The following is a 27,837-nucleotide window of genomic DNA, read 5'->3' as shown; positions in this document are numbered from 1 at the left end:
TCTCAATCGGTAGGGCCGACGGCTTTACATTTACGACGCGCTACGCGGGCTTAGTAGTGGGGGTGCTGCGGTGGGCACACTCGCGAGGCAAAACATAAGGGGTGCGGTGCGCCGACGTGTCACTCCCCGGCCGGCGCTTAGCCCCCAGGATCCGTTCGCATACACGCCTTACGTGCCCAGGCGCTAATAAACCCGACTCTGCCACCTGCCCGACTCCGTACACCAATCACCCGCGAGTGCTTGGGGTCAGGGGTTAGAGGGCAGGGGTGTCCACCGTACGCACGCCACTGATTGGAGGGAGTCACTCCGCCCCGATTTAAAGGCCGTTTAAACGGCCACGCATGTGCGCGAACACCAGACGCTACACTCTCCTATTCACCGTAAACAGCCGCGTATGCACACGAACATAAAGCACTCCACCCCCCTTTCCACACTCAAAGCGATCACACGACACAGTTTTATCCTCTACTGCAGGGTTTTATTCCCCGCGAATAACCCGCTAAACTACGTGTGTTTGTGTGAGTCAGCAGACCCTAACTGCCCTATCCTTCGGGATCCTGGACTCAATTTATTCTGCCTGGCGCTCCACTTTCTACCCTCTGATTAATTAACCCAAACTCACCTCTCCCTTACGCTGACTTCCAATCTGAGGCGCCGGAGGCTGTAGAAGGGTGATGCTGTGGGTCGTCTCTGTGGAGGATTGTGCCTGGCTGCGTTGAAGCTCGTCACACGGACGACTCGAATGGCCGGCTCCAACACTCTGCTGACTTCGATGACTTGAAGGACTCTAACCTTTACTGCCTGAATCCCCCTTCCTTTATCCCACCTACAACAAAGGAATTCTGCCGTTTCGCCCCCTTGGTCTCCCGTCCAATCAGGGGCTCGGATTTTCCCGCCCTTTTGATGTTCGGATCCCAGCGCTGGTGATGTCCCCGCAGTGATCTCTCCGACGTCCGCTCTCTGCTCTCCTGCTCCCCTCCCACTGACCCGTGCTGCGTGCATGTGTCCCCATCTGCGGTGGCTTTACAGCCCCTGCCATAACCATGCAAATATAATATCAGGTCATGGCGCCGCGGTGCTGGTCAGCCTCAGGGGTAGGTCGCCCAATTCCCCGGCTGTAGGAAACCATGAAGCTTGATCCCATTAGGGGCTTCTGGATGAAAACCTGTCGGCCAGATGACCTTCCCTCCCGGCTCTACGTGGGGTATGCGTGCGTTCATGTGGGGGGTGGCGAGGGGCGTGCAGCGTCGGCGTCGTCACTCTCCGGTGCCGGCGTCACGGCGGTGGGCACGGCCCCAACGGAGCGCCTCCGCATTGGCGGCACCACACAACCCCCCGAGGTGCCAGTCCCCGTCCCGGGTTGACTGGAGCACCTCGCCTGGGTTGCCTCCACGAGGTAGTGACGTGGGGTCCGCGGGACTCATCCGGGGTTCTGGCGGTGGTCTCCTCCTCCACTCCAGTGGTTCTATTCGGTCCTTGGTACCTGCGGGCTAGGAGACAAACTCGGGGGCAGTAGGGTTCAGGGGCCGTCGCCCCCGTCCTCCCTGGCTCGGGTCGGGACCCCCTGGGGCCCGGGGCTCCGTGGGGCCCATATACTGTGCGAGGCCCCCGGGTATGGGGGGTGTGGGGACCTCGGGGTTTCGGGGTACTCGAATGGTGGGGTTCTCCCTCGCTGGGGCCGCCCTCCATGGTTTTAGTCGCCGGACGTTGACCACCATCTCCCGGCCTCTCTCTCCCCCCTGAATCAGTATCGTCCAGGGGGAGATTTGTCGTCCCACGGTCCAGGGTCCCCGCCAGTAGGTGGCTACCTTCCCCACCTGTCCGGCCCCGACGCGAGGGGTGTGCAGCTATAACTTAGAGCCCGCCGAGTAGAAGGGGGTCTCCATTCGGGGTCGGGCGCCCTGCTCCTGCCGCTGGTGTGCGGCCTCGCCTTGCGGGTATGCCCGGCCCCTAGCTCCTCGTAGGGTCTCCATTAGGTGCTCCACGGGGCGACTCCCCTCCTCCCATTGCGGCGGAGGGACACCGAACAGCAGATCTGCGGGCAGGCGAGACTCGCGACCAAACATCATTAGAAACGCGGTCTGTCCCATAGATGTGTGTACCGTGGTGGCGTAGGCGAACAGAGCATAGGGGAGGTGTTCGTCCCAGTCCCGTTTATTGGCGGCCGCCATGCGTTTAAGCTTCCCGGCCAGACTCTTTGGTTCTATTCAGTAAAGTCACGTAGGTAAAAAAATAAATCAACAAAAATCACGACGTTTCGGCCACAACACAAGCGGCCTTCATCAGGTGAAGGGACCAGTCTGTCTCGAAGGCTGCACTGGAGTGAAACAGAGCCACGCTCCGACTACGACCTTTAAGCTGTTTGAGAGGGATTAAGGTGCCTTGACAAAGGAAGTAGCATAAAAAATTTAGCATTTGATTGGCGGACTTAGCAAAATGAAAGGTGTAGCACACGGCAGTGCACCTTTAAGCTGTGTGAGAGGGATTAAGGTGCCTTGACAAAGGAATTAGCGTAAAAATAAGCATTTGATTGGCGGACTTAGCATGATGAAAGGTGTAGCACACGGCAGTGCACCTTTAAGCTGTATGAGAGGGATTAAGGTGCCTTAAAGGAATTAGCGTAAAAAAATAGCATTTGATTGGCGGACTTAGCATGATGAAAGGTGTAGCACAGTGAGTGGCACCGGCAGTGCACCCGCCTGTGCTGCGAAAGTTTGGGGTACCACTACTTGAAAAAATATACTGTACCAATGAAAGTTAGTTTAATATTTGGTTCGATTTAGAACATCTTTCCAATGGTTGCTTAATTTGAAACCATCTTCTCGGTTGAAATTGTGTCTGTGTTTGTAGATCTGAATTGCCTCGTGAACAAATCTCTGATAAAAATCTGTGGGTTTGCAAAGAACCTTGGTATTGGAGAAAATTATATCGTGATCACCCACACTGTTGTAACAGTGATCAGCCACGGCAGAAGAATTCGTTCTGCCGTGTTTCAAATCTGATTTGTGCTCGCGAATTCGGTCAGAGACATGTCGCTTCGTCTCCCCGATATAGCAATCACCGCAAGTACAACTCAATTTGTAAACCCCGGGATACTGTAAGTCAGGAATGACATCTTTCACGGCCAGAGTCTGGTTCATCCTCTCCACCATCCCATTTGCCTGGAGGTGATACGCCATAGTTCGGTCCTTCTGGATCCCGAACTCCCGGCACAGCGCCTGAAATAGCTCTGCCTCGAACTCACTACCCTGGCCAGTAATGACTCGTTCGGGGATCCCGTGCTTAAGTACATAGTGCTCCACGAATGCTCGGGCCACCACGAGGGCTGTCTTATCGGGGATGGCCACCGCTATGGGGTAGCGTGTGAAGTACTCTACCGCTACGAGAATATATCGGTTGCCCCGGTGGGATCGCGCGAATGGTCCTTGCAGGTCGATCCCAACTAGCTGATTTGTCCGACTGACGCGGAACGGTCTCAGGGGTACCTGGTATCGCGCTGGTTTCGGCCCGCATTGCTGACACGCGTGGCAGCCCTGTACCCAGGCGGCCATGTCTTGTGCTAACTTGGGCCATAGATACTGGTGACGCAGGGTCTCCCGAGTGCGCCGTTTCCCATCATGGCCCCCGAGCGGGTGGTCGTGCACCAGTCTTAGCAGCTGGGGTCGCACCTGGGCGGGAACGCAGATGCACCCTGGCTGGCCGGCTTCGGTTAGCTCCCGTACCACCCCGTTCTGCACGCACAACCGGGCATACAACCCACTCCAGGGTCCTGGTAGGGCATCCTTCTTCTCCCGTAGGGCCGCTTCCACCGCCGCCAGATCTGGATCCAGCAGCTGGGTCCGTCTCAGCTGCTCGTCATCCAGGCCTGGGAATGCACAGCCGACGTCCTCTTGGACTCGATCGGGCGGGGTTGAGCGACCCGTCGGGCCCCGGGGGGTGGGCTCCGTGCTCGCCGGGTGGTCCTCCGGGTCCCTGGTTCCTCCTGCCGGGGTCTCTGTGGCACATACTGCACTTTCTCCCGCGAGGGCGGTTTTAGTCTCGGTGCGCCCTCGGGTCTCTGCTGCTTGCCGGCAGCATCCCCCCGTGAAGCACGGGCAGGCTTCCTCCGTCCTTGTCTCGGCGCACACCACGGGCCGCCTGGACAAGGCGTCCGCGTTTTTGTGCGTCCGCCCCGCTCGGTACTCAATTTGCAGGTTATACTCCTGCAACTGCGCCAACCATCGGGCCATCTTCCCCCGTGGTACCTTGAACGTAAGGAGGAACTGCAGGGCATAATGGTCGGTGCGCACCCGACATTTCCTGCCGTACAAATACGGTCGGAACTGTTTACACGCGAAGATCACGGCATACAGTTCTTGACGAGTCACGCAATAATTCAGCTCGGCCCCACTCAGGGTCCGACTGGCGTATGCGATGACCCGCTCCGTCCCACCCTGCACCTGTGACAGCACCGCGCCCAGCCCACTACTGCAGGCGTCGGTGTCTAAAATAAAATCGGTGGTGAAATCGGGGAAAGCCAGGGTGGGGGTGTGGGTGAGGTGGTCTTTGAGGGTGGTGAAGGCTGTCTGGCAGGCCTCCGTCCACTGATAGGGGTTCTTAGGGGAGGTGAGTTGGGTGAGGGGGTGTGCAATCTCGCTGAATCCCTTTACAAATCAACGATAATAGGTGGCGAGCCCCAAGAATGATCTGATCTCCGTCAGGTTCCTCGGCCGTGGCCATTCCACTACGGCGCGCACCTTCTCTGGATCGGTGCGCACTCCTGCCTCACTGACTCGGTGTCCGAGGTACCCCACCTCGCACTGCGCAAGGTAACACTTTCGCGGCTTGAGCTTGAAATGAGCTGCTCGCAATCGCTGGAACACCTCTCGCAGCCTGGACCAGTGCTCAGACAGAGATCTACTGAACACTATCACGTCGTCCAGGTAAATCAGGCACTGTTCCCACTGTAAGCCCCGCATCACCAACTCCATCAACCGCTGGAACGTCGCGGGCGCGTTAGTGAGTCCGAACGGAAGCACTCAAAACTCAAACAGTCCCATCCGGGTGGTAAATGCGGTTTTTGGACGATCCTCCTCCGCCATCTCCACCTGCCAGTACCCGGATGCCAGATCGAGGGTGGAAGAATACCGTGCTCCTGCGAGGCTGTCAAAGGTGTCGTAGATGCGTGGTATGGGGAAGGCGTCGCCGAGGGTGACTGCGTTCAACTTTCGGTAATCAACACAGAATCGGGTCGACCCATCCTTTTTCGTCACTAGCACTACCGGGGCAGACCAGGGGCTCGCCGAGGGCTGGATTATGTTATCATGTAGCATATCCGCGACTGCCTCTTTGGTATGCTGGGAGTTTGATGGGTCGGGCTGCACCGGTGTCAATTTGGTGCTTAACAAGGTCTGTCCGGCCCACATCTGAATCGTGCTCACTGAACACGTCGGCGTACTCCTGCAATAACCCGCGCAGCTGGTCGGCCTCCTCCTTAGGTAAATCTGCCCAAGGCACATGTAACGCATCATGCAAGGGGACGATCTCGGCTCGGGGAGTCGGGCCGACTCGCCAGGCCAGGTCCTGGTTGTCCTCGGGGCGGCCAGGGTCCTCCGCCCAGAGGGCAAACACCGAGTCGTTAGAGTGGCACGCGTGCAGGGGGTGTATGGTGGCTACCATGGTGCGTCGTCGTAGCATTGCCGGGGTACTGTGTGGGTTAAACACCCGCATAAACAGTCGGCCCTCATCTGCGTTTACCAGTGTGGCTGACCCCACAACTCCGTACCACGCCGCCAACTCCGGGTGAGGAGTTAGCATTACCTCGCCCGATGGTCGGTGTGTGGGGTCGGTGGAGGGTGTTGCTACGGGCACCAGCATCCCGGCGAGCGGGCCGATGGTGACGGCCGACACCAGGGTGGCGGCCACGGGTGTGAAGCGAGGGCGATTCCGCTCCTGTCCTAGGAACGGAATTTGCTCCCCGCTGCCTTCCACCGTGGCGCATCGCTGGCGGGGCTGTACGTTGAGCCCCAGTTTCTCCAGGAGGTCTGTACCTGCAATATACTCATGGCACAACACACTCGAGATGTAGAATTCCTGTGTGCACACCTGGTGTCCGAGATGGACCTCGAGGGAGATCCTTCCCAGCAACCCCATCCTGGCTCCGCTCGCTGTGTGCAGTGCGCGATCCGGGGCCTGCAGGCGGCTCACGTCAACCCCGAGCACGCTGCAGTGCGTGGCGCTCACGAGTGAGACTACCGCCCCCGTGCCCAGTAGCATCCGGGTGCGCTGCCCGTTTACCTGTCCTTCTACCAGCGACGCGGCCCCCGTGATTCGTGCCACCAGTTCCCGTAGCCAGTCGCCCCTCGTCACTGCGCCCTTGGGTGTTGTGGTTGGAATCTGTGTATGGGTCACTCGCTCACCATTGTTACTATCGTCGTTTTGTAAAGGGACCGCGTTGACTGCACCCCTAGGTGGTCCACTCTCTAGGGGGCGTTGGCATTTAACCCTGGCGCGTTTCTAGCGCGGGCGATCTGAGGACAGTCTCTCAGTAGATGTCCTCGGCGGTCGCACAGTTAACATGCCCGGGGGGCGGTTCCGTAGGAGGTCCCCTGTCCACCCCCTCTCCCCCTTCCCGTACGCAGCTGCCCAAGGTCGGCTTCTAACTGGGTCACCCGTCCGGCCAGTCCCCCCACTGTGGAGCGAAGCTCACCCATTTCGGATTGAATGGTCTTCACATTTTTGTTCGCTTCATCCTGTATATCTTTTATACCCGTTTGTATCCCCGCTACCCAGCCCGGGGTTGTCTCGCGGGGCCCCGTAGACTCTCTTGCTCGACCCCTTACCGTGCGGGTGAGTCCCTCTTCCTCCTCCTCTTCCTCTGGGCCCAGGCTCGCGATGGCTCACTCTCGTCCCGGCCCCCGGAGCTGCGCGCATTGGCTGGAAAGTCTTTCACACTTACGCGCGCGCTCAACAAGGGTGTGAAAGGAAAGGCGGGTGCAGCTTAGATCGGGGTGCCACCATGAGGTGCGAGTCAGATATCGTAGGATTTTCTCGGAGGCGAGGTCCTCAACTGCCTCTGCCGTGTACCCTGCGCATGCGAGCTGCGTTAGCGTGCGCACGTCCTCGGCATAGTCACGCAAATCCTCGTTGGGTTGGCGGTGGCGTGCCTCTAAGGCGGTCTTTGCCTCCTCCTCATTACTCACGCCGAACTGTAAGTCAAGTTGGCACATTAGCTCTGCTAGCTGGGTTTGTGTGCTCGCGGGTAGGGCTTCTGTGAAGTCAGCCGCCCGTCCATCTAAGTGTATGGTCAGTTGCTCTAACGCCTGTGCGTCTGTCCACCTATTAATTTTTTTAGCCCCTAAAATGTTGCGGGCAAACGCCTTCCATGATGGGTCCCCTGGCCGGTAAATATATGCCTTATTTTTGCATGGGGTAATGCGGGGGTTCGTACCGCTTCTGACGCCAATATGCGGGGGCTGCTGCCCCACGCCTCCTCTGTTTCATTCTCACTGCTACTCCCCGACTGCTCTGTCGGGTTCGGGCTACCGACTCCCAACTCCTCGCCCCCCTGTGCTCCCGCCTTTGCTGCTGCCTGCGTAGGCATGTCTCAATCGGTAGGGCCGACGGCTTTACGGTTACGACGCGCTACGCGGGCTTAGTAGTGGGCGTGCTGCGGTGGGCACACTCGCGAAGCAAAACTCCGTTTTGTGCGTAAACAAAAGGGGTGCGGCGCGCCGACGTGACTCCCCGGCCGGCGCTTAGCCCCCGGGATCCGTTCGCATACACGCCTTACGTGCCCAGGCGCTAACAAACCCGACTCTGCCACCTGCCCAAATCCGTACACCAATCACCCGCGAGTGCTTGGGGTCAGGGGTTAGAGGGCAGGGGTGTCCACCGTACGCGTGCCACTGAATGGAGGGAGTCACTCCGCCCTGATTTAAAGGCCGTTTAAACGGCCACGCATGTGCGCGAACACCAGACGCTACACTCTCCTATTCACCGTAAACAGCCGCGTATGCACACGAACATAAAGCACTCCACCCCCCTTTCCACACTCAAAGCGACCACATGACACAGTTTTATCCTCTACTGACGTTTTTTTTCCCCGCGAATAACCCGCTAAACTACTTGTGTTTGTGTGAGTCAGCAGACTCTAACTGGCCTATCCTTCGGGGATCCTGGACTCAATTTATTCTTCCTGGCGGTCCACTTTCTACCCTCTGATTAATTAACCCAAACTCACCTCTCCCTTACGCTGACTTCCAATCTGAGGTGCTGGAGGCTGTAGAAGGGCAATGCTGTGGGTCGTCTCTGTGGAGGATTGTGCCTGGCTGCGTTGAAGCTCGTCACACAGACGCCTCGAACGGCCGGCTCCAACACTCCGCTGACTTCGATGACTTGAAGGACTCTAACCTTTACTGCCTGAATCCCCCTTCCTTTAATCCCACCTACAACAAAGGAATTCTGCCGTTTCGCCCCCTTGGCCTCCCGTCCAATCAGGGACTCGGATTTTCCCGCCCTTTTGATGTTCAGATCCCAGCGCTGGTGACGTCGCCGCAGTGATCTCTCCGACGTCCGCTCTCTGCTCTCCCGCTCCCCGCCCACTGACCCGTGCTGCGTGCGTGTGGCCCCATCTGTGGTGGCTTTACAGCCCCTGCCGTAACCATGCAATTATAATATCAGGTCACGGTGCCGCAGTGGCTGGTCAGCCTCGGGGGTAGGTCGCCCAATTCCCCGGCCGCATGAAACCATGAAGCTTGATCCCATTAGGGGCTTCTGGATGAAAACCTGTCGGCCAGGTGACCTTCCCTCCCGGCTCTACGTGGGGTATGCGTGCATTCATGTGGGGGGGCGGCGAGGGGCGCGCAGCGTCGGCGTCGTCGCTCCCCGGTGGTGGCGTCACGGTGGTGGGCACGGCCCCGACGGAGCGGCTCCGCTGCGGCGGCACCACACTTCCCACTGTGGGCCCCCCAACGCCTTCAACTAAAACGGAAGTATTGTAGGCCCTTGGGCTCTGGGTACTCTGAGGCCCCCAGTAATATTTTCAAAAGGAAAACAAAGTTAAGGAAAATATAATTTTATTTTACAAGACTAACAACAAATAAAATTCAGCATTCACAAATGAAATAACTCTTCACTTAATCTCTGGAGGCCCTCCAACTGGCGGAGGCCCCTGGGTTGCAGCTCCGAAAGCCCCGTGCCTTCATCCGGCCCTGCTAGGGATGGCTCTGCCTGTTCCTCACCGGGAGATGGAGTCGACCCGTCGAGTAGCAAGGAACAATCATTACCTCTTTATCTCAAGGCGACCTGGGGGGGGGGGGGGGGGTACGTCAGGTCATTTTAAATACACACAATACTCAAACGTTTAACATGTAACAAATGTGGACTAAATTCAGCAATCGTTGCATAAATATTGGACTAAAGCTGAGTAAAGGATGTGAATTTCACATTTCGAATGTTAAACACTGCACGAGAGTGGTAGTGAGAGCGGCTCACAAGCTGAAGGTAGCGAGTTAACATCCTGGCTGGGGTGGGGGGTGATTTGGCCCATCAATATCTCCGGGGTTCATAAAATGGGTACCAATTTGTGAGGAAGTCAACCGTGGATCCTGTCTAGATAAACTTGTCCCCGCCTTAGAAATGTGTAATTTCCACCACTGCCTTAGGCCTATAAATAGAACACTCGCAACAATTTCGCAATGTTCATTTGAGCAGTGAACTCACACTGTTGATATGGACACAGCTGCTGCTGCTGCTTTGTTGTGTCATCGGACATACGCCGAGATGCCAACAATGCGCTGTGCCACCTCTACACAAGCAACACTCGCTGTCCCCCACTCGCCGAATCTCACACCAACATGGTGAGTGAGTGCACGTGAGGAGTGGACGTGGCGAGTGGAATGGTGCGGAGTGAGTACACGTGGTGAGTGGAAACGTGCGGAGTGAGTGCACGAAGGGAGTCGTGGACACGTGGCGAGTGGGGAACGTGCGGAGTGAGTGCACGTGGGGCGTGGAATGGTGCAGAGTGAGTGCACGTGGTGAGTGGAAACGTGCGGAGTGAGTGCACGAAGGGAGTCGTGGACACTACCAATGAGATCTTCACTCAAAACTGCTCTAGAGGAGTTGTACACCCCTAGCTGCCACTGATATTCAGTGGCCTAAAATAAAATAAAATGTTTAGCTCCGGATGACCGCTGCAAAGTATTATCTGTATTTTGATTTACTGTGCTGATGTTAAAGGTGCATTGAAAAATGTGATACTCCGACTGATGCTCCTGTTATTTGTGGAGTGACTCATGCAGCCAGCTGTGGCTCTAGGGTTTGGTGTTACATGTTATTTATGTAGTTTATTGTTAAAAATTCGGTCACAGTTCCTATGATCACTGTTACATTGCATGTATGGCTTTATTTTGGTGATTTCTAAAAGTTTTTTGGTTTGGCCATGTTTTTGTTTATTGTAATACGGAGTTAGACTGATGGCCTTAATCTTAGTTGTGTTGTGGTTGTTGTTGTTTGATTTGCATCCCACTGGTATTTTTGCACACAGCGTTGGTGTACGGTGCTATTTCAGGAATATTTTGATGTTTTTTCCTGGATTTTCTGTTTGCACCTGCACAACGTCACTTTAGGATGTTTTCTTGTTCATGTTTTTGTTTTTTTGTTTGTTGCTGTTGCACCCGATTCAAGAGCCGAATGGCTCACAGGGCTATACCAAATAAATTAAACTATGAACTATGAAACTATGAACTATGACACGTGGCGAGGTTAAGTCCGCCCCCGCTGGGTTCGCGGCGCGGCTGACGTCACTACCCATGACGTCACCCGGCCGCGCGCTGCGCGCTGAGAAGGAGAGGAGACGCAGGTGAGAGCGGTGAGTGGAAGGTGAATGGGTGGCGAGTTGTGAGTGAAAGGCGAGTGGGAGGTGAGTGAGCAAGAGGCACAGAGGAGCGGTCGGGGGCCCCGCTGCCCCCCCGTCTCTCGCCGCCTGCACCGCGACCCGGCCGGCGTGAGAGCGACCTTTTCTGCTCTCTCGCCCCCTCGTCTCCATCCTCTCTCACTGCTCCGTCCACGCACTCTGCCTGCTCTCCATCTCCTTTCTCCGCTGTCTCTGCCCTCTCCCTGCTCTTCCCACTGCTCTTCTCACTGCTTCGCATCGCTTCCCTCCGCTCGCTTTTGCCTCTGCTCTCCCTCGCTGCTATTTCTCCTTGCCAACCCCACGCTCTGTCCACCATGCTCTCCATCTCCGCTCTCCTTGCTCTCTCTCTCGTCGCACTCTCCCCATGTATGTGTACGTATGTTCAACTTCTTTCGCACCGTACGTAGCCAACCGGAGCTAATCGGAGGTGCGGGGGAAGGACATGCTCTCCCCCCACTATCTCTCTCTTCCCCCACTCTCTCTCCCCCCACTATCTCTCTCTTCTCCCACTATCTCTCTCTCCCCCCACTATCTCTTTCTTCCCCCACTATCTCTCTCTCTCCCCCCACTATCTCTCTTCCCCCACTCTCTCTCTCCCCCCACTATCTCTTCCCCCACTATCTCTCTCCCCCCACTATCTCTCCCCCCACTATCTCTCTCCCCCCAATCTCTCTCCCCCCACTATCTCTCTCCCCCCCACTATCTCTCCCCCCACTATATCTCTCCCCCCACTATATATCTCCCCCCACTATCTCCGTCTCCCCCCCCACTATCTCTCCCCCCACTATCTCTCTCCCCACTATCTCTCTCCCCACTATCTCTCCCCCCACTATCTCTCCCCCCACTATCTCTCCCCCCACTATCTCTCCCCCCACTATCTCCCCACTATCTCTCTTCCCACTATCTCTCCCCCACTATATCTCCCCCCACTATCTCTCTCCCCCCACTATCTCTCTCCCCCCACTATCTCTCTCTCCCCCCACTATCTCTCTCCCCCCACTATCTCTCCCCCCACTATCTCTCTACCCCCACTATATCTCTACCCCCACTATCTCTCCCCCCCGCTATCTCTCCCCCCGCTATCTCTCTCTGCCCACTCTCTCTCTCCCCCACTATCTCCCCCCCACTATCTCCCCCCCACTATCTCCCACCACTATCTCTCCCACCACTATCTCTCTCCCCCCACTATCTCTCCCCCCACTATCTCTCTCCCCCCACTATCTCGCTCTCCCCCACTATCTCTCTCCCCCACTATCTCTCTCCCCCCCACTATCTCTCCCCCCACTATCTCCCCCCACTATCTCCCCCCACTATCTCTCTCCCCAATATCTCTCCCCCCACTATCTCCCCCCACTATCTCCCCCCACTATCTCCCCCCCACTATCTCCCCCCACTATCTCTCTCCCCCCACTATCTCTCTCCCCCCACTATCTCTCTCCCCCCACTATCTCTCTCCCCCCCACTATCTCTCTCCCCCCACTCTCTCTCTCCCCCCAATCTCTCTTTCTCCCCCACTATCTCTCTCTCCCCCCCCACTATCTCTCTCCCCCCACTATCTCTCCCCCACTATCTCCCCCACTCTCTCTCCCCCCACTATCTCTCTCCCCCCACTATCTCTCCCCCCACTATCTCTCTCCCCCCACTATCTCTCCCCCCACTATCTCCCCCCCACTATCTCTCCCCCCACTATCTCTCTCCCCCCACTATCTCTCTCCCCACTATCTCTCCCCCCACTATCTCTCTCTCCCCCCACTATCTCTCCCCCCACTATCTCTCCCCCCACTATCTCCCCCCCCCACTATCTCTCCCCCCACTATCTCTCTCCCCCCACTATCTCTCTGTCCCCCCACTATCTCTCTGTCCCCCCACTATCTCTTTGTCCCCCCACTATCTCTCTCTCCCCCCACTATCTCTCCAACCCCCCACTATCTCTCCCCCCACTGTCTATCTCCCCCCACTATCTATCTCCCCCCACTATCTATCTCTCCCCACTATCTATCTCTCCCCCCACTATATCTCCCCCCACTATCTCTCTCCCCCCACTATCTCTCTCCCCCCACTATCTCTCTCTCCCCCCACTATCTCTCCCCCACTATCTCTCCCCCCACTATCTCCCCCCCCACTATCTCTCCCCCCACTATCTCTCTCCCCCCACTATCTCTCTGTCCCCCCACTATCTCTTTGTCCCCCACTATCTCTCTCTCCCCCCACTATCTCTCCAACCCCCCACTATCTCTCCCCCCACTGTCTATCTCCCCCCACTATCTATCTCCCCCCACTATCTATCTCTCCCCACTATCTATCTCTCCCCCCACTATATCTCCCCCCACTATCTCTCTCCCCCCACTATCTCTCTCCCCCCACTATCTCTCTCCCCCACCATCTCTCAACCCCCACTCTCTCTCTACCCCCACTATCTCTCTCCCCACTATCTCTCTCTTCCCCCGATATCTCTCTCTCCCTCTGATATCTTTCTCCCTCCCGCTATCTCTCTCCCCCCCGCTATCTCTCCCCCGCTATCTCTCACCCGCTATCTCTCCCCACCGCTATCTCTCACCCGCTATCTCTCCCCACCGCTATCTCTCCCCCCGCTATCTCTCTCCGCCCACTCTCTCGCTCCCCCACTATCTCTCTCCCACCACTATCTCTCTCCCCCCACTATCTCTCTCCCCCCACTATCTCTCTCCCCCCACTATCTCTCTCCCCCCACTCGCTCACACATCATTCACTAACTCACTCTTCATACGCTGACTCGCACATCATACACTCACTCACTCTGCTGCTGACTCACACATCATACACTGGGGAGTGTCGTGCTGCCAGCTATGGCTGCAGTCTTTTTGTCGTACCTGTTATGTATATCGTTTATTGTTAAATTTAAATTCACAGTTACTATGATTACTGTTGTTACATTGTTTTTACAGCTTTATTTTGGTGATTCGAAAACATATGGTTAATCTAAATTGTCTTATGGTTGTTGTTGTTGGCTTGCACCACATTGATTTTAACACAGCGTTTTAACAAGTTTTTTTGCGTGGAATATTTGCTGTTTTTTTCCAGGATGTGTCTGTTACGCGTTGTCGCTTTAAGATGTTCTGTGGTCAAATTTTGTTTGTTGCGGTTGCACCCGACTTAGAGAGCCGCATGGCTCACAGGGGCTATACCTAATAAATGAAGACTTGAAAAAAATGAGAGAGAATCTCTCTCTCCCCCCACTATCTCCCCCCACTATCTTTCTCTCCCCCCACTATCTCTCCCCCCACTATCTCTCCCCCCACTATCTCTCTCCCCCCACTATCTCTCTCCCCCCACTATCTCTCCCCCACTATCTCTCTCTCCCCCACTATCTCTTTCCCCCCCACTATCTCTTTCCCCCCACTATCTCTTTCCCCCCACTATCTCTCCACCCCACTATCTCTCTCCCCCCACTCTCTCCCCCCAATCTCTCTCTCCCCCCACTCTCTACCCCCACTATCTCTCTCCCCCCACTATCTCTCCCCCACTATCTCTCTCCCCCACTATCTCTTTCCCCCCCACTATCTCTTTCCCCCCACTATCTCTCTCCCCCACTATCTCTTTCCCCCCCACTATCTCTTTCCCCCCACTATCTCTTTCCCCCCACTATCTCTCCACCCCACTATCTCTCTCCCCCCACTATCTCTCTCCCCCCACTCTCTCCCCCCAATCTCTCTCTCCCCCCACTCTCTACCCCCACTATCTCTCTCCCCCCACTATCTCTCTCCCCCCACTATCTCTCCCCCCACTATCTCTCTCTCCCCCCACTCTCTCTCTCTCCCCCCACTATCTCTCCCCCACTATCTCTCCCCCCACTATCTCCCTCCCCCCACTATCTCTCCCCCCACTATCTCTCCCCCCACTATCTCTCCCCCCACTATCTCTCTCCCCCACTATCTCTCTCTCACCCACTATCTCTCTCCCCCCACTATCTCTCTCCCCCCACTATCTCTCTCCCCCCACTATCTCTCTCCCCCCACTATCTCCCTCTCCCCCCACTATCTCCCTCTCCCCCCACTATCTCTCTCCCCCCACTATCTCTTCCCCCCCACTATCACTCTCCCCACTATCTCTCCCCCCACTATCTCTCCCCCCCACTATCTCTCTCCCCCCACATCTCTCTCCCCCCACTATCTCTCTCCCCCCACTATCTCTCTCCCCCCACTATCTCCCCCCACTATCTCTTTCCCCACTATCTCTCCCCCCACTATCTCTCCCCCCACTATCTCCCCACTATCTCTCTCCCCCAATATCTCTCTCCCCCCACTATCTCTCTCCCCCCACTATCTCCCCCACTGTCTCTCTCTCCCCCCACTATCTCTCTCCCCCCACTATCTCTATCTCCCCCCACTATCTCTCTCTCCCCCCACTATCTCTATCTTCCCCACTATCTCTATCTTCCCCCACTATCTCTATCTCCCCCCACTATCTCTATCTCCCCCCACTATCTCTCTCCCCCCACTATATCTCTCTCCCCCCACTATATCTCTCTCCCCCCACTATATCTCTCTCCCCCCACTATCTATCCCCCCACTATCTCTCCCCCCACTATCTATCCCCCCACTATCTCTCCCCCCACTATCTCTCTACCCCCACTATCTCTCTACCCCCCCGCTATCTCTCTCCCCCCGCTATCTCTCTCTCTCTCCCCCCACTATCTCTCTCCCCCCACTATCTCTCTCCCCCCACTATCACTCTCCCCCCACTATCTCCCCCCACTATCTCTTTCCCCACTATCTCTCCCCCCACTATCTCTCCCCCCACTATCTCCCCACTATCTCTCTCCCCCAATATCTCTCTCCCCCCACTATCTCTCTCCCCCCACTATCTCCCCCCACTGTCTCTCTCTCCCCCCACTATCTCTCTCCCCCCACTATCTCTATCTCCCCCCACTATCTCTCTCTCCCCCCACTATCTCTATCTTCCCCACTATCTCTATCTTCCCCCACTATCTCTATCTCCCCCCACTATCTCTATCTCCCCCCACTATCTCTCTCTCCCCCCACTATATCTCTCTCCCCCCCACTATATCTCTCTCCCCCCACTATATATCTCTCCCCCCACTATCTATCCCCCCACTATCTCTCCCCCCACTATCTATCCCCCCACTATCTATCCCCCCACTATCTCTCCCCCCACTATCTCTCTACCCCCACTATCTCTCTACCCTCCCGCTATCTCTCTCCCCCCCGCTATCTCTCTCTCCCCCCACTATCTCTCTCCCCCCACTATCTCTCTCCCCCCACTATCTCCCCCCACTATCTCTTTCCCCACTATCTCTCCCCCCACTATCTCTCCCCCCACTATCTCCCCACTATCTCTCTCCCCCAATATCTCTCTCCCCCCACTATCTCTCTCCCCCCACTATCTCCCCCACTGTCTCTCTCCCCCCACTATCTCTCTCCCCCCACTATCTCTATCTCCCCCCACTATCTCTCTCTCCCCCCACTATCTCTATCTTCCCCCACTATCTCTATCTTCCCCCACTATCTCTATCTCCCCCCACTATCTCTATCTCCCCCCACTATCTCTCTCTCCCCCCACTATATCTCTCCCCCCACTATATCTCTCTCCCCCCACTATATCTCTCTCCCCCCACTATCTATCCCCCCACTATCTCTCCCCCCACTATCTATCCCCCCACTATCTCTCTACCCCCACTATCTCTCTACCCCCCCCCGCTATCTCTCTCCCCCCCGCTATCTCTCTCCCACCACTATCTCTCTCCCCCCCGCTATCTCTCCCCCCGCTATCTCTCCCCCCGCTATCTCTCCCCCGCTATCTCTCTCCCACCACTCTCTCCCCACTATCTCTTTCCCACCACTATCTCTCTCCCCCACTATCTCTCCGCCCACTATCTCTCTCCCCCACTATCTCTCTCCGCCCACTATCTCTCTCCCCCCACTATCTCGCTCTCCCCCACTTGCTCTCCCCCCACTATCTCTCTCCCCCCACTATCTCTTTCTCCCCCCACTATCTCTCTCCCCCCACTATCTCGCTCTCCCCCTCCCCCCACTTGCTCTCTCTTCCTGTGCCCGCGGGTATGCGGGAGGTCACGGTGACCGTGTGGCCGAGTCCACGCAACTGAGGCCACGACGAATCCTCCATCTGCCATAGCCGTGCTCTGTCCACTGCTGGTTCACGTTTGCTATTAATCCGCTCTGCGGTGGAGCGAGTGGCTCGCAATAAGAGGTTGCGAGATCAAATCCTGATTGAGAATTGACTCAGCCCATCATTCCTCCCGGGGTAGACACCAAAAAAGAGTGTAGCACTCTGGGGACGACGGGCCTAGTCCAGTGGATGTCTTCCGGATGGTCGGCAACCCCAGCCATGGGAATATGGAATTTCCGCCACTGTCACTGCATTGCTGTAAGCAGGTAATTATCAACAATGTTTCAATGTGGTTCATTTGAGCAAGCGATCACTTTGAAGTATTTCATCATCAGCTGTGCTCTGCCCACTGCTGGATGCCCGGCCAGGCTCTCTCTCCCCCGTCTTGTCTCTGCACTTTGTGCCTCGTCAGCAGCGCCACTCCACATTCTTGTTGCCGAGTCCGCGGGGTTGTGAAAGGCATCTTAAAAGTTGATTCTGCCCGTGTCACGGTTGGGACAGGCTGCGGGGCTTTAGCAGCCAAGCAGGAATGCTCTGTATGTAGACGTGAAATGCCACTGCGGGTCACTTGAGGGAGCGGTTCAAAGATGTGTTTTTTACTTTTAACGAATTTAATTTTAACAGGTTAGGGCCACTCAGGAGCTATGTAGCTCTTTTTCAGAAGCGACCTGGCTATTACACATGATAGCTCAACGAAGTGGTATCATGTGAAATTTTATAGCAGGCAAATGCTCCTAATTGCATGATTCTAAGTGTGGAGGGGAAAACCGTAGAAAAATCCACACTCCCACGGGGAGAACACGTGAACTCCAAATATACAAGCGTCAGGGTCAGGATCGAACCCACGACCTCCTGTATACCAGGCGAGGTAGTTAACATCTCGCCACCGTGACTTCTGATGATACGCTGCTTGTCGAAAACGGTCCAGAGTATGATAAAGTATTAAAGCTTTCGTGACTGCATAAAATTACTCATTGGTTTTTTCGGTAAAGTCACGTATGTAGAAATGCAAGTAAATTATATTAAAACAAAAAACAATCACGACGTTTTGATCACAACGCACGCCATCTTCATCAGGTGTCAAGAACTAATCACGGAGGTAAATACAACAAAAAGATGAGAGACGAGAAAGCAACAAACTTAAAAAAACATTATGTGAAGCACATCCAGTCAGGCCAACAACACAATTAGACACTTCCTGGCGGACCACGAATTTCAGAAGAGTGTTAAATTTCGTGTTCAACCTTTGGGTTGCACATACCAGCATAGATAGAATGAAAAATACGAGGTACACGGTCGGTAGAAATACATATACAAGTCCACCAAGAGGTAAGGAGGGAGGAAAGACGGACAGGGAGGCAGAGAGAGGGGGGGCGGAGGGATGAACAGAAGCTTAAATAGGAAATACGGTTGGAGGGGGGGAGGGGCCAGAGCGAGAGCAGCAGCTCAAACGCACATCTTACACATACAAAACGGCAGCTCAAAAAAGGACCACCTCTTGTAAATACAAAACGGCACCTCAAAAAGGGCACATCTTACACATAATTACAATGGTAACTTCCCCGTAGAAGTGTGATAATAAAGTATTAAAGTTTTCGTGACTGCATAAAATTACTCATTGTTTTTTTCGGTAAAGTCACGTAAGTAGAAATACAATAAAATGATATTCAAACAAAAACAATCACGACGTTTTCGATCACAACGCAAGCGATCTTCATTAGGTGTCAAGAACAAATCACGGAGGTAAATACAACAAAAAGATGAGAGACGAGAATTCAACAAACCTGAAAAAACATGTGAAGCACATCCAATCAGGCCAACAACACAGACACTTCCTGGCAGACCACGAATTTCAGAAGAGTGTTAAATTTCGTGTTCAACCTTTGGATTGCACATACCAGCATAGATATAATGAAAAATACGAGATACACGGTCGGTAGAAATAACATGATGCCAATTTGTACAGAAGCTAAATACCCATGTCAAACTATGATCGCCATGACGAGAGGGCTAAAGGTTTGTATAGTTTTGCTGTTCCTCATACATTGCAGGAGTGCAGACGAGTGGTTTACTATATGGTCCATATAATGGGTTGCATGGCCACAATCACACTCCTGTGGCTTGTTTCCTTAATATCCCATTTATGAATGGGAAGTGCACGTCGGCCTGTCGATGTTCCCATGTGCTTGATGGTTACACAGGTGTCTTCGAGGAGGAATGTCAAAGCCAGCAGGTGTGTGATGTTTGGGTTTCGAATGAGGTGTTTATTCTTGATTATGCATTGTTCCACTTTGTGCACGGTGGTGGTGTTTTGACATCTTGCCCATAATGCTGTGGCCCATCTTAGTGATGCCCACGAATTCACCACCACGATTATAAGCCTGAGTTTGGGATGATGATAGGATTAAATTTTAATATTCCAGTGAACGTGTAAAAATACCCATAATGTGATGTTGATTAATCTACAGTGGCTGTGGATCAAATGCTGGGCGCATGACTTCCTGCTGTTGGGGTAGTTGCTACAAAGAGGCACATTGTAGGGTGAAGTGTGCGATGGAGCAGGAAATCGCTCTGCCCCGTGACATAAGAAGCAGGACCCATACGTGCACTGTGGTGAATGCTGGGTAACAGCTGTTTGCTCATAACAAAAAAACAAACCTTTCAGTTGTATCTTCATCTTTGCTGTCGCGTGCTGAGACAAATAATCCACCAGGACCTCTCGCAGGGCAGTGAAATAATTTGTGTTAGAGAACGGCCTTGCCTCAGTGACCTATGATACACAGAGTAGTGGGCAGCACTCTCCCACCTATCCTACCCCTGAGTATAATGTTTGTCGCGTGGCAACCAAACCGTTCTTTTGTTAATTTCCAGAGCTGGAATCGAAGAACAAAGCCAAATGAAGTAGACAACGAAATATATGTGATTGTGGTTTTTGTAGACTTGCTGGTCATCGGCCGGGACCATAACTTGGCTTGAGAACCCAGTTTAACCGCTGGTGGCAGCCACCTGGATTCGAGCCCAGGGTTTCCGCGGTGCCGGCTGAGCTCACATCCACCGGCCACGTCAGCTATTTGAACGCTTTGGTAAATGTCTGACCGTTGCCGTTCTTTTTGGGGAAGTTGGCTTTAATTTGTTGGAGAGAAAATAGTAGAGGTCCGGTCAATACATATTTTCCTTTGTTTAGATTGTCTCTTCACGAATTTGGCATTCGCTGGCCCTTCATGCTTGTACAAATACAATTTAATCCTCCTGAGTAGCCATATATCTATATTAATAGATTGACTCCCTGCTCATCTCAGCATTGAGGCATCGATGCTTATTTCTTTAGAGCACTGAGCCAGTGGTGAAAATACAACATTCCTATGACAGTGGTGAGTCTATTTGTAGAACACTTACTGTTGACTTCCCCACAAAGTGGTACCTGTTTTAACAACCACGGAGGGATGATGGGCTAAGTCAACCCCGAGTCAGGATTTGAATTCACAAACTTACGATTGCGAGCCACTCGCTCTACCCCTGGGCCACCTGGCCAGCTATGCCCGTAATGTCAAGTGGTGTTCGTGGCCATCTTGTAAGGTCCAATTTGGTGTACAATGGAGTGTTGTGGCCAGACTCAAATATGGCATCATTTCTCACCCTGATGGTGCTCATGTTAACACATTCGACTCGCTGCTACTTGCTTAAGGCTGAGTCGCACTAAGGGAAGTCTAAGACACCTGAATATACCGCTGATTAGCAAGGTTGGCCACGTACGGTGCAAAATAGTTCAACATACATACAAATGTTACGCATTGTCAGAAATAGAATTGGGGGATGGTGTGGCTAAAACCATGTATGGCCGACTTTATCTCCCTGGTGCTGATTTTTACACACTACACCAAATACTCATTTAAGGCTGAGTCGACCTAGGGGAGGCCCAAGACTGGTTTATGCATCATTTACCACTGATATTAGCTGTGGCCAAGATTGGAGCTCAAATTACTTGGTCTATAGTACCGTAGTGCAGTGTGCTAACCACTGAGTCACCTCTCCACCCGCACCCACAAAGACAAAGATTCCCTGTGTAGCCTTAACACACTGGGACAAGTATCTATGAAGGCGGGCACGGCACACGAGGGGATGGGTGGCCAGTACCACTCCCAGCCGCCTTTGTCTCCCTAGTGGCGGTGGTTGCACACCACACCAGGTACTAATTTGAGGCTGAGTTAACCTAGGGGAGGGAACGCGTGTCTCCTTGTTCTTTAGCACGGGCTTATTTTGGTGTTTCCACTGTGGCGCTTGGTAGAAGTGCCAGATGGAGAGGTTACCCAGGCCCCTCGCACGCATCGATCGATCTACACACACATCCCCTACTCACACCAGCACGGCCCGCACACACACACTCAGCCTGCACCACACACTCAGCCTGCACCACACACACAGCCTGTACCACACACTCAGCCTGCACCACACGCTCAGCGTGCACCACACACTCAGCCTGCACCACACACACAGCCTGCACCACACACTCAGCCTGCACCGCACACTCAACCTGCACCGCACACACAGCCTGCACCGCACACACAGCCTGCACCACACACACAGCCTACACCACACACACAGCCTGCACCACACACTCAGCCTGCACCACACACACAGCCTGCACCACACACACAGCCTGCACCACACAAACAGCCTACACCACACACACAGCCTGCACCACACACTCAGCCTGCACCACACACACAGCGTGCACCACACACTCAGCCTGCACCACACACAGCCTGCACCACACGCTCAGCCTGCACCACACGCTCAGCCTGCACCACACGCTCAGCGTGCACCACACACTCAGCCTGCACCACACACACAGCCTGCACCACACACTCAGCCTGCACCGCACACTCAACCTGCACCGCACACACAGCCTGCACCGCACACACAGCCTGCACCGCACACACAGCCTGCACCACACAAACAGCCTGCACCACACACTCAGTCTGCACCACACACTCAGCCTGCACCACACACTCAGCCTGCACCACACACTCAGCCTGCACCACACGCGCAGCCTGCACCACACGCACAGCCTGCACCACACGCACAGCCTGCACCACACGCACAGCCTGCACCACACGCACAGCCTGCACCACACGCTCAGCCTGCACCACACATACACACCACCTGCGCTGCACTACACACTGGGGTGTACAAGCCACAATGCATCATAGACTACAGTACACCACACTCTACAGCACATGCACACACTATAGTACACACGCTACACTCCACCACGATACAGTATACCATGCTATTTATAAACATACACGGACAAGAACACACACAGATACACACACAGATACACACACGAGGACACAGATGATACACAGACACACATAGCACACATATAAATAATACAGGTGCTGTACACGCACAATTGGGGTAAAAAGCGCGCCAAAACAAACCGCCGAGGAAAACGTTGAAACAAAAAAAAGGTTAAACAATAAAAAACGCTAAATACATACGATGAGCACCTACCTTCACACACTTTCATGAGGAGGCTTACAGCAGAGGTCTCAGTTGGGCGGCATCTTTTCATTGGGTGCGCAATGTTGTGTGGAAGCTACCTGGTCTAGAATGAGGAGGCTTAACCACAGCCTTCGCTCGGAGATTCGGAGAGCCGTGCGGCGCTGCAAGGGTGAGTAGTGGCGGGTTGCTGAGGAGATGGAATCTGCCTCAGTGGCCCGCAATCACAATTCACTATATAATTCCAGCAAGCATCTTACAGCGCCTCACCTATCACCATCCTTCAGGGAAGAATGGTAATCTGATCTCCGACCCCCTGGAACAGGTCTGCAGGTTTGCAGAGCATTTTTGTGAGGTCTTGGGGGTGGAGAATTCCCTCAGCTCAGGCAACATCATGGGGCAAGGTGGGGACGACCCTGCTTGGGCTGCCGTGCCTCAAATATTGGCAGAAGTAGTCGTCCCTTCTGAATGGTTGGCTGAGGTGCCATCTGTGGAGGAAGTGCGAGGGGCGATCCGAATTTTGAGACCAGGACAAGCGCCGGGCAGAGACGATCTCCCAAGCGTAATGCTGAGGGAGGGTGACATGTGTGCAGACTGGCCTACATGACATCATCACAACTGTCTGGACCACAGGACGGGTTCTGCAGGATTGGAAGAATGCCCTGGTGCTCCCTCTCTTTAAGAGGGGGGACCACACAGATTGTAACATCTATAGGGGCATCTCTTCTCAGTGTGCCGGGAAAGGTCCTGGCAAGGATTAGTCAACATCGCCCTGCCAGGCACGCTAAGGGAGAGGCTTGCAGAAACCCCCAATGTGGTATCAGACATTCCTGCACGGATGTCATTCTGTCCGTCTGCTACAGCAGAAGTATATAGGGAAGTCCAAAAAGACCTACATCTCTGCTTTATTAACCTGGTCAAGGCCTATGATACCATCAACAGGCCAGGGCTGTGGGAAGTTCGTGCTTTCGGAGTCCCCGACTCTGCTCACAATCATTAAGGCCCTTCATGATGGGTGTGCAGGCTTGGGTAAACCTACGTGGCTAGGAGACGAAGCCATTCCCTATTCACCTTGGGGTGCGACAGGAATGTCCCCTGGCTCCCACATTATTTTACATTATCTTTGACCACGTGGTTCCAGAAGCTTCCCATGGCTGTACCGGAGGAATTTCCATCTGGTACAGACACGAGGGGAGGCTGATTGATGCACGGGTGCGGTCGAGGGATGGCTCCCTATTGGTCAACCATTTTATGTATGCTAATGCTGCTCATTCTGAGGGGGAGTTGGAAGCACTGCTGTTGAACCTGGAGTGTGCCACTAAGAGGTGGGGTCTTACCATCAGCACCACCAAACTAAGCACCTGCCTGGGTATTTTGAGCCACCAAACACTCCACCCCCTCAGCTAGTAATGGAGCAGTTTTGTAGAGAGTGGAGAGTTTCCCATACCTGAGCAGTGTGCTGATTATCAGCTCTGGTTTGATAGTAGAGGTCTCACTCCGAATCAGTCGGGCAGCATTATCTTTTCAACGGCTGCACAATGCTGTGTGGAAGCTACCTGGTATGTTGCTCCGCACGAAGCTTCAGGTCTTCTCGGCCACAGTCATGCCCTCCCTTCTCGATGCTTGTGAAACGTTGGACTCTTAAAATTGAACATTTGCGTCGTTAGACACATTCAGGCTGACATGCCTATGATCCATCCTTGGTTTAACTAGGCTGGATTGTGTGAGGCGCTAACAAATCATTGAAAGATCTGAACACATTCCCTATAGTGAGCTCATGTAGCCCGCATGCACAGCCACTGTTTGCCCAAGCAGCTTCTGTTTGGTCGCATAGAGGGGGCTAAACGGGCAAGACATGGTACGGGAGGATGTGGAGCTGAGTGGACTTGCCAAAGACTGGTACCCGCGGTGTCAAGATTGGCATCTATGCTCGTGAAGGACGTTACTGGGCAGTTGGAGGCAGTCGCCCTCCAGTAAAAACAGAGGGCAGAGGAGAGACTTTCACAACAATGAGCGGAGCGCCGGGTGGCTGAAATGCAGCAAGTTGGTACAACTGGTACATCTACCAGTCATATCAGTCAGCCAACCCATGGCACCTGGGTCTGTCTCGAGACCTGTCAGCGAACCTTGGACACTTCACGTGGCCTCAAAGTGCACCTGGCCTGGCACAGGCGCCATGGTGACATCACCGTTAAACCTTTATTATGGGTCTTGCTCCCCATATGCACGTTTGGTGCCAGATGCCAGTTGGCCCATTACACACCGGCTAAGTTACCATTTAGGAGATGCATCGTATTGTCGGAGGACATGGTAAATGTAGTGTTGTTGGATTTCCCTCTGGAATTAACGGGGTGTTATCAAGCTTGTCCTAAGTTGCGGGGGTTTAAATGCACACTAATGCATGTGCATGTTTGTGCACAAGCTACATTTGCATGTCCACACACAGACACCGATTTAAATGACAATGCTGGGCTTAAGCCCACACTTATTCAGTTGTATGGATTGTTTGCATGAAGGTGTAGACATTCACCAGGACACCTGGAAGGCACCTTATCTTGTGAGATGCAGGGAGCGAAGTGTACAGGGTGGAGTAGACTTCGGGGCTATGGCCTGACCAGCATATTGAAGTATGGTCAAATAGGCCCACATGACCCGCATGGCATGCGGACTTCTGCATCGGCTGTAGATGAACAGAATGTGTTTACACTTGTAGTGGCATCCACGGAAACACACACGAGAACTTGGAGGCAACATGTTTATTACAACACCCCGACAGGGTAACTACATAAATGTAAGAGATAACGACATAGGTGGTAACAACTTCTACTAACGACATAACCACAATGGGCAACTACATAACCGGGTCAGGTCAGTAACATACTGCCTGACCCATGATGCCGAACGTGACAACCGAAGATCGAGGAGACGTAGCATGGCGGGTTGATTCCAGAAGACAGCCCGGATTGGTGCTCAGGACTTCCCTTTTATGCCGCTGAGCATGGCCTGGCTTCGCCCTAGGCCACGCCCCTTTCTATATCCTACTAGAAGGTTCTGGGCCTTATGTCAGGTGTCCCTCTCGCCACCCCTTGGCCTCCCTCGCTACCCTCTCCTGATCACGTGCCCTCTCGGGTTCACCCAGACTGTCATGTCCTGAAGTGCCCTCTCTGGCTGTCACCAGAAGCATGCCCCCTAGGGCCCGCTTCTATGCAATACACACTCTGGTGCCAGAGACGCTAACATGCACAGTACCACTCTTCCAGTAGCTAGCGCTAGATGCCGTAGTGACTCAATATACATCACTACACAAGCACACCTCAAGAATTGCAGATCTCTGGGCCACACACCCAGTTTGTCGACTGGATGGGGATTGGGTATTCACAAAACACGGGCCTTGAGCATGAAACCGCATTCAGAAATTGACGCTCGGTGAGAAACCAGGAATATTAAAAAAAAATAAACTCCATGTGACAAATTAAGTGAGAGCCCCCTACATTGGGGAAGATGCTAGGAAGAAAAGAAAGCCAGGATCGGTGATGTATGTTGAACTTCTTTCACACCATACATAGCCATCTGTGCTCATGGGAGTTGCAGATGTGAACAGGTCACCCCATCGATCATCAGGAGCATCGCGCACAGTATGCATGGCGCCTGTTCTTTGGCCGATTGGCCCGGGCTCGGTCGACTGAACTTTGGCGGACCTTAGAATCTTTATTTATCCTTGAGAATACGATGAGCTCTGAAGCTCTTTTTCACAGATGTCCAGTAGAGGCGGGTCAGAAGGTTGTAACAACAACAATGCAAAAAACGATAGGTGTACAAAGTATAGGAAAGGTAAGCAAATCACTTCAAATAATTACGTAATTCAGATTAATTACATAAATGTAAATTGCATAAGTACACCAATTCCCAAGCTTGGGCAATGCAGCAAAACAACAGCAAAAACAGTCCCAGGCCACACAAAGACAACACACAGTCCATTATGAGACCTCCTTTGCCAGTAACAAGATATAGTAATAGGTTTTACCCTTATAACTGGCACAAAAACTGACACCTTTATTCAAGGTATCATGTTTGCAATAACCACAACACAAGCAGTCAAAATGCAAACAAAAGAGACAACTCTGATAATAATATGCACTGTCCTTGAATTTGATTGGTCCACACCCGAGACGGCTTTTCTTAGAGCCTAGTCTCCACTGGTGTTGGACCAGAAGATGCCAAAAGGCATACAACTCAAAAACAGCGCACTATCAGAGTATTGAGGGCTCGGGGTGAGCATTTACATTATGAGACCTCCTTTGCGAGTAACAAGATATAGTAATAGGTGTTACCCTTTTAACTGGCACAAAAACTGACACCTTTTTTCATAGCATCATGTTTGCAATAACCACAAAACAAGCAGTCAAAATGCAAACAAAAGAGACAACTCTGATAATATGCACTGTCCTTGAATTTGATTGGTCCACACCCGAGACGGCTTTTCTAGAGCCTAGTCTCCACTGGTGTTGGACCAGAAGACGCCAAAAGGCCTACAACTCAAAAACAGCGCACTATCAGAGTATTGAGGGCTCGGGGTGAGCATTTACATTATGAGACTAGGCTCTAAGAAAAGCCGTCTCGGGTGTGGATAAGGATAGTGCATATTATCAGAGTTGTCTCTTTTGTTTGCATTTTGACTGCTTGTGTTGTGGTTATTGCAAACATGATGCCTTGAATAAAGGTGTCAGTTTTTGTGCCAGTTAAAAGGGTAAAACCTATTACTATATCTTGTTACTGGCAAAGGAGGTCTCAATGTAAATGCTCACTCCGAGCCCTCAACACTCTCATAGTGCGCTGTTTTTGAGTTGCACGCCTTTTGACGTCTTCTGGTCCAACACCAGTGGAGACTAGGCTCTAAGAAAAGCCGTCTCTGGTGTGGACCAATCAAATTCAAGGGCAGTGCATATTATCAGAGTTGTCTCTTTTGTTTGCATTTTGACTGCTTGTGTTGTGGTTATTGCAAACATGATGCCTTGAATAAAGATGTCAGTTTTTTGTGCCAGTTAAAAGGGTAAAACCTATTACAACACAGTCCCTTAATAGGTGCTGGCTGAGATGCATGTGGGCCTCTCCCAAAGCCGCGCGTCAGGCAGTCGCATTTGAGTGAAACCTCCAAACCTTTCTTTCCTGGCAACCTGCTGCGTTGTTGGTCACGGAGACATCGGCTGTTTTTGCAAAAAAAACTAGACAAGAGAAAATTGCCAACATGTGAAAAGAGCCGATTGGCAATATGTTCAGGAGCTAAATACCGATGTTGAGGTCTGATCACCATG

At 53.3% G+C, this 27,837-nt stretch overlaps 2 protein-coding genes across 2 annotated transcripts in view; one reads left to right on the top strand and one right to left on the bottom strand.

Moving 5' to 3' along the window:
• Positions 1-1,433: 1,433 nt before the first annotated feature.
• LOC142930538 (uncharacterized) lies at positions 1,434-22,627 on the bottom strand. Its single transcript, XM_076073180.1, has 2 exons — positions 22,538-22,627; positions 1,434-9,285 (listed from the first exon to the last, which is right to left on the bottom strand). The coding sequence occupies exon 2, from the start codon at positions 4,227-4,229 to the stop codon at positions 2,763-2,765; it is 1,467 nt and encodes a 488-aa protein (XP_075929295.1). The 5' UTR covers positions 4,230-9,285; positions 22,538-22,627; the 3' UTR covers positions 1,434-2,762.
• SLC39A14 (solute carrier family 39 member 14) overlaps positions 10,831-27,837 on the top strand; it is a 50,414-nt gene continuing 33,407 nt past the window's right edge. Inside the window, exon 1 of the mRNA XM_076073188.1 lies at positions 10,831-10,849. The gene's annotated coding sequence lies outside the window, so the exon portion shown is untranslated. The remainder of the gene's footprint in view (positions 10,850-27,837) is intronic.

This window comes from Petromyzon marinus, chromosome 41, assembly GCF_048934315.1.
Source record: "Petromyzon marinus isolate PM22_M1 ecotype Great Lakes invasive population chromosome 41, UKy_Petmar_22M1.pri1.0, whole genome shotgun sequence".
Classification (NCBI taxonomy): domain Eukaryota; kingdom Metazoa; phylum Chordata; class Hyperoartia; order Petromyzontiformes; family Petromyzontidae; genus Petromyzon; species Petromyzon marinus.
This window is presented reverse-complemented; position numbering and strand designations above follow the sequence as displayed.

Bases quoted from the DNA above. Each gene is read 5' to 3' on its own strand.
- LOC142930538 (XM_076073180.1), bottom strand. From the start codon at position 4,229: ATGGCCCGATGGTTGGCGCAGTTGCAGGAGTATAACCTGCAAATTGAG.